Here is a 12,231-nt window from a genome sequence, read left to right as displayed (position 1 = left end):
CCCTCTGTATAAGGCAATGGTCAGGCCACGCCTTGAGTACTGCATACAGGTCTGGAGGCCTCATTTTAGGAAGGATGTAGATTTGCTTGAGCGTGTACAGAGAAGAGCAACACGATTGGTGAGGGGAATGAAGGGATTCTCTTACCAAGAGAGGCTTAAGTTCTGCAAATTGCAGTGGCTGGAGACTAGGCACCTGCGCGGTGATCTGATTGAGGTCTATAAGGCCTTGAATGGGTTGAGCACGCTGAATTCTGATGGGATCCTTCCACTTGTTCAGATTACGAACCTACGGGGACATAAGTTCAAATTAAGAAAGGACAGATGTAGAATAGATGTGTGGAAATTTGCCTTTAGCCAGCGGGTGGTTAATTGCTGGAACAAACTTCCTTCTGTCGTTGTGGAAGTTGATAGGTTAAATAAATTTAAGGAGGAACTGGACAGGTATTTGGAGGGAATGGTGTGATTTTTTTTTTTTTTTGGCTGATGCTGCATAAGCTCCTACACTTGCTTTCTTGCATCATGTGCCAGTACTACTACTACTACAACATGGACCCAACACTGAACCCTGGGGGACTCCACTAATAACATTAGTCCACGAAGAACAGTGTCCATTGATTACCACTCTCTGTCTTCTCCCACAGCAGCAATTTGCCTTCAATGCCACACTGCCCCAATTTGTGCAGCAGTCTTCCATGTGCAACAGTATCAAAAGCCTTTCTAAGATCCAAGTATATGATATCAAAATTATTCTTTGCATCCAGTTCCTTTCTGACTATATCAAAGTATCCAATCAAATTGGTCAGACAAGTCTTCCTCTTAACAAACCCATGCTGTGTCCGAGCTATAAGTGAAGTCTTGTCTAGATAATCCTGCAATGCTTCTTTAACCAGTGCCTCCATTAATTTTCCTGGAACAGAAGTTAAACTCACAGGTCTATAATTACTTGTGTCAGCCTTTGATCCTCCTTTGTGAATTGGGGTCACATTTGCACATCTCCAGTCTGTGGGTACCTCCCCTGAGTCCAAGGAAGTTCTCATAATTATGGGTAAGGGTTTGCTTACTTCCTTTGCTGCCTCCTTTAATATAACTGGATAGATTCCATCCACCCCAGGTGTCTTTCTTATGTTTATCTTCAACAATTTATCCTCTACTTTATTCTCAGTTATTACAAGATTATCTAGCTTACTGCCACAGTTTAATACATCTCTGGCATTCCCTTCCCTAAATAACTCCCCATGTGTGAATGTAGATGCAAAATATTCATTTAGTTTGTTAGCTACCTGAGCAGGATCATCAACAGTTGAACCATTGATATCAAGTGGACCAATCTGATTCATCCCCTTCCTTCCTTCTAGAGTTTACATAAGTAAAGAATCTTTGCTGTTTTTCTTTGCGTCCTTTGCCAAAGATTTCTCGTAATCTGCCTTTGCCTGTCTAATCTCCTTTGTTATTTGGTTACAGACTAGCTTACATCTATCATAGGCTTCTCTGTCACATGTCTAATTAGTTCATCTGACATCCATTTAGGCCTAAACCCTTTGTTCCATTCACCAATCTTGTTGCCCTTCTCTGTACTCGTTCCAACCGCTCTACATCCGTTACTTATATTTCTTAGTTGTTATGAAAAGCCTAGTAGACGTTGTAAAGCAGATATCATCTTTTAAGGGCACAAAGGGTGATATTGTTGTACACATTGGCACTAATGATATTAAGAGTAGGAGACCGGCTGAATTACTTAACAAGTACAGGTCAATGTTGAAAAAAAGCCATGAGTTAGGGCTGATCTGCTTCAAACACACCATAGAGTGCTCACAAAGGAAGACTCCTTGAAATGGCAAAATGTGAAGAAGCTGAGGAAGAAGATTTAACAACTGAAATTCCTGTTCGTTCCTTCACTCTCTCATGGGGCTTGACGAATCTTTTCAACACATAGAAAAAAACAATTGAAAGTTTCAAGTCACTAATTTCAAATTATTTTGAGTGCACTAGAAAAGTTGCTACAGATTTAAAAAAAAAAAAAAAATGCTTATGCATGCTATCATGAAATTTATAAAGAAAAGAGAAGACTATCTTGCAACAATGAGTGAAGAATCATCAGCGAGTGGGCATTTAGTCGATGATGATGAAGAATAAATATTCTTTAACATTTGTATGACATAAATAATTTCTTTATTATTATCATTTGCTTGATTTTAAAGGCTATGTTTTCATTTCTTTGAATCAATGACTCATTGTTTAAGCATAAATTGTTTTATTGACCTTGTTTAATATTACTATGGTCAAATTTCACTGTTGAGAACGTAACCCATGTTTTTTAATGTCTATGGGAGATAAATTCTCGCTTTGAGCACATGCTAGGAACAAATTAACTCATGAAGTCGGAAACTGCCTGTATATATATTTCTCCGACACAGTGCTTGTGTGTGATCTGACCAACTATCAGTGAAGAAGTGTCTGGATTTTAATGTTAGGTTACTGTATATGTAAATACTTCTTAATTGTTGAGGTACTTTATGTAATTGAAAAATTTCTGTTACACATTTTATTTTTTCTATCAAAAAGTGTTGTTAAATCTATAAAACACAAAGGTCTATTATATCCTGATTTATCTTATCTGCTTTATCATAAATATTGCATCTATGCATGATCTGGTTTTTCTTAACTCCATCACTAAAATGTATAATTTTAATGTTTCTGATATTGTCTTGGTATACAATTTCAGTGTTGTATTTAATTCCTCTGTAATTTTCTGGTAGTTGCTTGTTTCCTTTTTATTTTTCTGTCAGTCACCTGTTCTTTTCTTTAAAATTTTGTTTTAAATTAACTTAACATACTAATTTGTGCTTTATAAATGTTTTAATTTTCCAAATCACATATGTTAGCTAACTTTTAATTTAGTTAATGATTTTATAAGTTGCAACTTAATATTCATAACACCGGGGACTCACATCTGGTGAGTATGGGCTTGGCACACCCAGGGTCCTGAGCTGGATATCATCATTCTTCTCTTTCTTGGTGATTCCTTTCTACTTTTGTTTCTCACTCTCTCTCTCTCTGGGTAACTTGGGAATTTTTTTTCGCTGGTGCAGCATAAGCCTCAGGCTTCCTTGCACCATATAGCTAATAATAATAATAATAATAATTTGAAAGTGTCTGCAATTCTGCCCAGACACAATAGGAGGGAGTATATGACGAGAGCCTTGCCAATCAGTTTGGTGCTGGAGAGATTGTGCAAGGCTCAAGGGGGTAGAAGTTTTCTCAGCCTGGTCTGTGCTTGTTAACAGAAGAGACTGCTTCTACATGGATGGGATACACACATAAATAGAAAGGATGCAAGAATATTTGCTGATGCTACCGAGGCAGAGTTAGGTGGGTCGGAAAACTGTTAGCTTGGGGGGATACACGGACTAATAGGTTAACAGTAGCCGCTACTAGAGGTGAAAGTGATTTTTGCACTGCTTCTATTGAGCTACAGCCTGGAAAGCAAGGCAATGGGACTGCTGGGAGTCATAGTGGAACAAGTAAATACATGGGATGTGTTAGGGTAACTAAGAGTAGAAACACGTGCATGTATACTTGCATGTGCACCAATGCTAGGAGTACAGTTAATGAATTTGAGGTGTTGGTGAAGACATCAAAGGCAGATATTTTTGGGATATCAGAGACGTGGTGTCACAGACATAAGCAGTGCTAAATTGGAATTTGGGGAGTACAATGTGTACAGAAAGGATAAACAACTCATCTACAGCTTAACTCGATTATGTTTCTGATGTTTTCATCTTGTAAGGGCCCTATCTGATTTATTATTTTCTTGTTTTGTACTCGCATTCTTGTCTGCATTCTTAGCTCTCTTCGCCTGGTGATTTCTTATGTTCAGTTTCACTTGCATTGCTCCCATCAGTGGTTTTATTAAACATGTTCTTTAAAATATATATATGAATCAGTATCACAGGATAGTCTGAAACGAATGTTTGTGGCATCCAAGATATAATTTGCTTAAACATCTCTTGTAATGTATATGAAAATGCATTACAAGAAATATCATCCCAGCTAATGAGCTCAATAAATATCTTTAACATCTCTTGTAATGTATATGAAAATGCATTACAAGAAATATGATCCCAGCTAATGAACTCAATCCCCCATAAACTGGAATCCATACTTTAACTTTTGACCATGAAAATTTCTTTGTATACCACCCATTTTATGTTATTATGACTCCTCTATTGACATATTTGTGATACAGCTTTGGTCACTGGTGAAGCACCAGGTCAAAGGTATTAAAATCGTTTCCTCCTTGCCCCATACTAGCGCTGGTAGGGCGTAAATATGTTGATTAAAAAATTGATCTACTCACTGTGTTGCTGGTCCACACTTTTCAGTCAATAAGAGATAAGTTGAAGTCGCCCATAACTTAAAATTAAGGTTCTTACTACTTTAGTATCTTTATAATGTTGCTCAGCTTATCGATTTATGGCGCGCTGCACAATTCCACAGTATGAGTTCAGCGTAATGGAATACAGTGGCAACCCAAACTGCAGTACTCGATTCAGTTTCGGAAAGTTTCGATAATCACGTTTTCCATAAATGAAGCTCATTTATGGGAGCTTTAATAAATCGCCTGAAATTAAGAATTGGGTTCCCCTCCAGACTGCCTCAGTCTTAGGTTGTTTATTCTCTCACCTCGTTTTAAAATTTCAAAAGAGTTCCCGGGAGGGGAGGGAGGGATAAACACCTGAACTACGCTAACCTTAGCGGGTTAGGCATGGGTAATGATGCACTTTAGTGTCGTGAATCACGGTCAGCCATCCAGTCATCGCAGCTCGGAACTGTCGTGAATCGTATTCTGACGGGCAGTTCCGAATTGACTGAGCATGCGCAAATTACTCTGCTGCCAGTCTGTGTTGGGAATTGTCACGGAGCATCCTGACGGAGAAGTTCAGACTTCACTGAGCATGCGCGACACTAACTATATCTGCTGGTCTATGTGCTGCGAATTGTCACGGAGCATGCGCGACACTCACTATACACTGGCAATATACTAGGTACGCGCAGTATTTATTTATGTTTTTTTTCGTTTTCAGAAAGAATAAAAAACAATTTTCTGACTACATAAAAGAATTTGATTATTAAAATAAAAATAGAGAGTGATAAAAACAATAATGGATAAACCTTTTTGGTTTTCGGAAAGAATAAAAAAACAAATTTCTGACTACATAAGAAATCGATTTTAAAAATGAAAGTAAACAGTTATAAAACAATAAAGGAAATATGTAATTATTGTTATTTTCAGAGCCCCTAGTAGAACTCCACGTTGTCCGCCACCACCGCTGGGAGATGAGCCAGGCTGTCCAGGGTACTCTGGCTGCTCTCCGTCAGGGATCCCCTGAGCTTCCTGACGGAGAACAAAAAAAAAGAAAAGAAAAAGAGAGAGCATTAGTGAGGAAGATAGCTGAAAGATGGGGGTTAAAAGGAAGAAGAGGAAAAAGGCTTCAACTGCGAACACTGTATTTTCTTCTCTTTAAACGCTTGAATTAACGAAATGCTGTTTTTCCCTAAGTTAGTGGAGAAAAAAAAAGAGCAAAGAATAAAGATACCTTCTTTGCCTTCATCGATTTAGAAAAAGGCTCCGTTTAGAAAAGACTCTGTTCCAAGAAAGGAATTATGCAAAGCCCTTCAAAATATGTCAGTTGATCCAGAGCTTGTGGAACTGATTAGGACAGCGTTTCCCAAACTTTTTTAGTCACGGAACACGTTTCATCTTACAATATATTAAAGGAACACTTAAGAAATACAAGTTTAGTAGAAGCGAAAGAACGTTTTGCTAATATTTTTGACATACGACGCACTGGTCGTCAGGAGAATTTTTTTTTACATTTGGGTACTTTTCTCAGCAAACATATTTCCAAAAGTCTTTTTCTGATGTCGTGCCGGAGTATAAACAAGAACATTTTTATTTGAATTTCGACTTTACATGTGTTGGAAATAAAGATGCTCTTTCTGGACGACCAGTGCGTCGTATGACAAAAAAAATTTTAGCCAACAGTTTATTATTATTATTACTATTATTCCACTAAAAAAAAAACTTGCGTTTCGTAAATGTTCCGTAAATAGAAGAAAGAAATGAAAGTGGGATGAAAAAAAAAAAGAAAAAAAAGCGAGATGAAAAGTGTTCCGTGACTAAAAAAGTTTGGGAAACGCTACCCTAATCAGTTCCACAAACTCTGGGTCAACTGTCATATTTTGAAAGGCTTTGCATAATTCCTTTCTTGGAACGGAGTCTTTTCTAAATCGATGAAGGCAAAGAAAGTATCTTTATTCTTTGCTTTTCTTTTCTCCACTAGCCTAGGGAAAAACAGCATTTCGTTAATTCAAACGTTTAAAGCGAAGAAAAATACAGTGTTCGCAGTTGACGCCTTTTTACCCCCATCTTTCAGCTAACTCCTTCACTAATGTTCTTTTTTTTTTTTTTTTTTCTGTTGTCCGTCAGGAAGCTCAGGCGATCCCTGACGTAGAGCAGCCAGAGTACTGTGGACAGCCTGGCTCTCACCTCCAACGATGGTGGCGGACAACGTGGAGTTTCACTAGGGGCTCTGCGGCCAAGAAGCCAGTCAGAACCCGACACAAAACTACACATATCTACATATCTACACAAAACTACACAACACTTTTCTGGCTTTTACTGATGGTGCAGACGTGGGAGACCACAGGTGGCGCCTGACCCAAACACTATGCCACAACACACAGAACTGGCTATGCTGAATTGCCTCAGCATATCCCTTTGAACTTAATTTTAACGGGACTCTATACATTAAATTTAAGTACAAAGTTATTATAAGTGTTTTTTTTTCCCCTCAGAAGGACCTTAAGACAGAAAGGTAAGTGTCGCCCACAGAAGGACAAGGACCTTACGATTGAAAGGAAAGTGTGTCCTATACGTTAATTGTGCAATGTGCACAAATTATTACAAATATATATAAATAATCACAAAATATACTCATATTATTTTCATTTTTAAAATCAATTTCTTTAGTCAGAAAATTGATTTTTTATTCTTTCTGAAAACGAAAAAAAAAAGTATATATGTTTGTCCATTATTGTTTTTTTATCACTCTCTACTTTTATTTTTCTAATCATATTCTTTTATGTAGTCAGAAAATTGTTTTTATTCTTTCTGAAAACAAAAAAAAAAAAAAAATACTGCGCGTATGTAGTACATTGCTGGTGTATAGTGAGTGTCGCGCATGCTCCGTGACAATTCACAGCACATATACACATAGACCAGCAGATATAGTTAGTGTCGCGCATGCTCCGTGACAATTCCCAGCACAGACAGGCAGATACAGCGGCAACCGCCAGATAGAGTGAGTGTTGCGCATGCTCAGTCAAGTCGGAACTGCCCGTCAGAATACGATTCACGACATTTCCGAGCTGCAGTGACTGGCGGGCTGACCATGATTCACGACACTAAAATGCAGGATTACCTGATCACTGCCTTCTTCACGCCGCTATTTTGGAAGGGGGGGGGGGGACCCTGTTCTAAAGTTTACCGCCTTCGGTGTACAGTTTTTATATTTTCCAATATAGAAATATTTTACAGTTATTTATTTTTTTCTGACTGGAATTTTTAATTATCTGGTCAGCTAAATTGCGATGTCATAGGTTGCCGATCGACGTTCTATGGAGGGCTACATCGGACATCATACTGTATAGATCTAAACATATTTAACATGTATCTGATTTGAGTTATAATTTATTACTTTTAAAAATATTGAACTTACTTACCTGTTTTCCATCATTTGAAACAAATATTACGTTATATGAAAAATACTTGCTCGCTAGAATCTAGACCAAACGAAGTCGACAGATAAAATGATCCGTAATACACATTATTTACTTTTAACACATGATATGTTATTACTCTGTGCATCAGAGCACATTGCACCGCGTGATCCCTTGGAGCATGCTCTCAAAGATGCCATTTGGCGAAAACTTTCGAAAATTCCGTCCACAGCTTTCCAAAACTGATCTCTGATCTTAACCTAAATGTGTTGCCAAAATATTGGCATCATATAGATTATTTTCAGTCCAATTTCCTTTCTTATTCTTAGTCTGTATCACAGAGTAGTAATTCTGTGGTCTGTAGTAGATTGATTAAAACAAAATTATTAATATTTCAAAAATTTACGACATTTATTTTTTCACGTGCTTCATACTCGGCGATCTGTGAACTCGGGACATGATCTTTTTCTTTGAAAGCTAATAAATGACAATCAATTTCAGATGTGCTTATAATTGCACATCTTCTTACTTTGGTTAAGCTTTCCAATCGGGTTTTCCTGCAGTGGATTTTTCCGAAGGCGTGTCATGATGCAAGCGGAGCACCTCCCAACTGATCGCGTGATGACACTTGTGGCAAGGGAACGGCCTAGCCTTCGTAAGCTAGTCACGTGACATCAATTGCTTTCCCTCAGTTGCCGACATGCAGTTGCTGTCCCTCGGCGAGAAGCAGAGAGAGAGAATACGGGTATCATTTTCTACACATTCCAAGTATGATAGTGGAGTAGCACTACAGTGTATGCCGAGAGAACCCCCCAAACTGCACGTTGCCCTCGCAAGCTGATCACGTGACATCAGTGCCGGACCTAGACTTGTTGGGCCCGACAAGTACATTATTATTATTAGCCATATGGTGCAAGGAAGCCTGAAGCTTATGCTGCACCAGCCAAAAAAAATTCCTGAGTTACCCTGAGAGAGAGAGAGAAGAATGATGATATCCAGTTCAGGACCCTGGATGTGCCAAGCCCATACTCACCAGATGTGAATCCCTGGGGTTAACTTGCTTTATATAAATTTGTCTAACGTCTGATATTTTTATATATATTTTTAGTACATCTTGTTCTATTGACATAATGGCCAATTGTTGCTCTGGAATATGTTTTTATCCTTGTAAAACTCCGCTCTCCTGATGCAACCATAATTGGTAACGTTAATAATATCCGAAGAGTAATGGCGATGTTGGGACATAATTCAACTAAGTTTTATTCTTGAATAAATGTCAGTAATTCTAAGCAAACCGCATTCCCGCACCCTTTTAAAACGTGCTGCAAAGATTGGATTTCTTGATGTAACTCATTGGCATCGAAGTCTTTGCCAGTGAGAATTCCTTCAAACCCCAGGGGCTCGCATCTGGTGAATATGGGCTTGGTACACCCAGGGTCTTGAGCTGGATATCTTCATTTTCTTGGTGACTCTCTCTCTCTCTCTCTCTCTCTCTCTAACTCTCTCTCTCTCTCTCTCTCTCTAACTCTCTCTCTCTCTCTCTCTCTCTAACTCTCTCTCTCTCTCTCTCTCTCTAACTCTCTCTCTCTCTCTCTCTCTAACTCTCTCTCTCTCTCTCTAACTCTCTCTCGGGGTAATTCAGAAATTTTTTTTTTTTTTTTTTTTTTTTTGGCTGGTGCAGCATAAGCCTACTGCTTCCTTGCATCATATGGCTAATAATAATAAGGTGTTGCCATTTTGTTTCTATTGCACTTTATTTCTTTATTATCTATTTCTTTATAACGAAATTTCTGTTTAGCGAATTTTTAAAGCAAACAGTCGATTAAATTATATAAAGGTCAGACTCTTGCCATGACAGTGCTTTCTCTCGGCAACATGCAGAGAGAGAGAGAGAGAATACAGGTACCTTTTTCTACACATTCCAGTGCAGTTGGGAATCTCTCTCTGCAACATATTGAATAACACTAGTTTTCGGGTTAAGAAAAAAAAAGTGGAAACTATAATATACTTGGAAATCCAGCTTGTTTGTTTATATTGAAGTTTAGTGGCGCATGGTGTACGTGGGTCATAATGCGGCAGTTCGTATGGTGTGATGTGTTTCGGAGGTGTTTATGGGGATTTAATTTATTTCTTTTAACTTGATTTTTACTACATTGGGTTAGTTTGTTGCTTATGTTTGCAAATCCAGCTGGTTCGCTTCAAAATGACTTCTGTTTTTACTGGAGGGAGATGAGCTACGGACCGGAAAAGAAACAACACATGACAGTGTGGTAAAACACGCTCTTAGGCAATTAATTCGTTTAACATAAAATTAATCATGAAATTATTTCTAATAATTTTAGCATCATTACTAGATTTTCTTGGTGTTCTCTGTAGTTTTTTCATCCTGTTGTCATTCTCAATAACCTTCCTCCAAACACCTATCAACGAGCCCTCATCCATGTTTTTTCTGGTCTAGTGTTAGTGTTCCCCGGTGGGCTGTACAGTTGTGTAGGTTTATGCAAATTAGCAAAATATCTTCAGCTGTAGAAGTTTTAACTGCAAATGGCTTAAGAAATATTCTGGACACTGACACTAACAAACCAGATGCACTTTCCACAAAATGGCTTCCTCTTGACAACCGATAATTATTTACTTTTTGTTGAGATCCTTTGGGCAAATCTGTAGAAAATAGTTTCATGATGAAACTATAATTGTAACCAGAAATACTTCGTAAGCCACTAGCACATACAGACTTAAATCAGTCCTTCGAAGTTCAGTCAGCTCTGGCAAATGCAACTCCCCATTGTTAATAGCATATTGGAATAAATAATTCGCATCTACAACAGCGAAGAGGTAAATTCCACTTGTCATTGAAATCTTAGGCAATTTGTAGCCACGTTTTCTCGCATGTCGAAAGCGCTTAAAAAAAAAAAAAACATAAAATAAAAAAAATGTTAATGTTTATTATGTATAAAACTCCCATTAGGATTTCTTTTAATATTAGTTATTGTTTGTCATTATTCAGATGACTGAAGACGATACTGAACATATGACTGTCACGACTGACTGAGAAACAACTGGATGTTGAAAATACCACACATTTGTGAAACCACAGGCTAAAACGGAAAAATGACCTAGGTGTTGAAGAACCTTGTGATGTATTAAAAACAGCTAAAAATAAGGTGAAAAAAAAAATGACAATTTTCTAGACTAAACTAGAAGAGTAGAATGGATGCATTGCAAGATCATCTAGACAAGACTGCAGCAATAATTTAGACATGGGTTTGTTAAGGGAAAGTCTTGTCTGACAAATTTGATTGGATATTTTGATGTGGTTACGAAGGAACTGGATGCAAAAAATAATTTTGGTGAAGGTAAAGAAAGCCCACACGAGAAACATGCAAAAGTTCGATAAATTTACCGGTAAAAGTACTTTGCTGTAATAGCATTTGTATTGTTGCTTGCTCAGTAAACATATAGTGGATGTTATCGGTCAGGAGTAGAAATTGAAACCCTCCCGAAGTGGAGGTGGTAACCTGAACTTTTTTCTTTAGAATCACTGGTGGACTAGTGGATAAATTGTTTATTAAGAAAAAAAAAAAAAAGGCAAAGGTAAAGTAAGCCCACACGAGAAGCATGGCAAACTTAGAAAAAATTTATCGGAAACTACGTTGGATTTCTTGATGGATTTCTTGATTGGATTTCTTGATGTAACTCTTTGGCATCGAAGTCTTTGCCAGTGAGAATTCCTTCAAACCCCAGGGGCTCGCATCTGGTGAGTATGGGCTTGGTACACCCAGGGTCCTGAGCTGGATATCTTCATTTTCTTGGTGATTCTCTCTCTCTCTCTCTCTCTAACTCTCTCTCGGGGTAATTCAGAAATTTTTCTTTTTTTTTGGCTGGTGCAGCATAAGCCTGCGGCTTCCTTGCATCATATGGCTAATAATAATAATAATAAGGTGTTGCCATTTTGTTTATATTGCACTTTATTTCTTTATTATCTATTTCGTTATAACGAAATTTCTGTTTAACGAATTTTTAAAGCAAACAGTCAATTAAATTATATAGAGGTCAGACTCTATGTATAATTAAAGTATTATATAAAGAAACATTTTTTTTTTTTTATATTTAAAAAAATATATATATCGAAATTCGGGTCCCCTACAGCCCCGGGCGACGGCTCGTACCTAGGTACGGCACTGCGCGACATTAATCGTGCCATGACAGTGCTTTCTCTCGGCAACATGCAGAGAGAGAGAATGAGAATACAGGTACCTTTTTCTACACATTCCAGTGCAGTTGGGAATCTCTCTCTGCAACATATTGAATAACACTAGTTTTTGGGTTAAGAAAAAAAAAGTGAAAACTATAATATACTTGGAAATCCAGCTTGTTTGTTTGTATTGAAGTTTAGTGGCGCATGGTGTACGTGGGTCATAATGCGGCAGTTCGTATGGTGTGATGTGT

General features: G+C 37.8%; 1 protein-coding gene across 4 annotated transcripts in view; it reads right to left on the bottom strand.

The window, feature by feature from the left end:
- The window catches only part of LOC150078248 (pantetheinase-like), a 35,333-nt gene extending 27,278 nt beyond the window's left edge, over nucleotides 1-8,055 (bottom strand). Inside the window, exon 1 of one of the 4 annotated variants that reach the window (XM_090384194.1) lies at nucleotides 7,786-8,055. In XM_090384194.1, the coding sequence (XP_090240320.1) occupies nucleotides 7,786-7,799 (14 nt within the window). In that variant the 5' untranslated portion in view covers nucleotides 7,800-8,055. The other 3 variants (XM_090384193.1, XM_090384196.1, XM_090384195.1) reach the window with 3 other exon arrangements.
- Nucleotides 8,056-12,231: the final 4,176 nt, after the last annotated feature.

This window comes from Mastigoproctus giganteus, chromosome 11, assembly GCF_048544385.1.
Source record: "Mastigoproctus giganteus isolate SK-2022 chromosome 11, ASM4854438v1, whole genome shotgun sequence".
Classification (NCBI taxonomy): domain Eukaryota; kingdom Metazoa; phylum Arthropoda; class Arachnida; order Uropygi; family Thelyphonidae; genus Mastigoproctus; species Mastigoproctus giganteus.
This window is presented reverse-complemented; position numbering and strand designations above follow the sequence as displayed.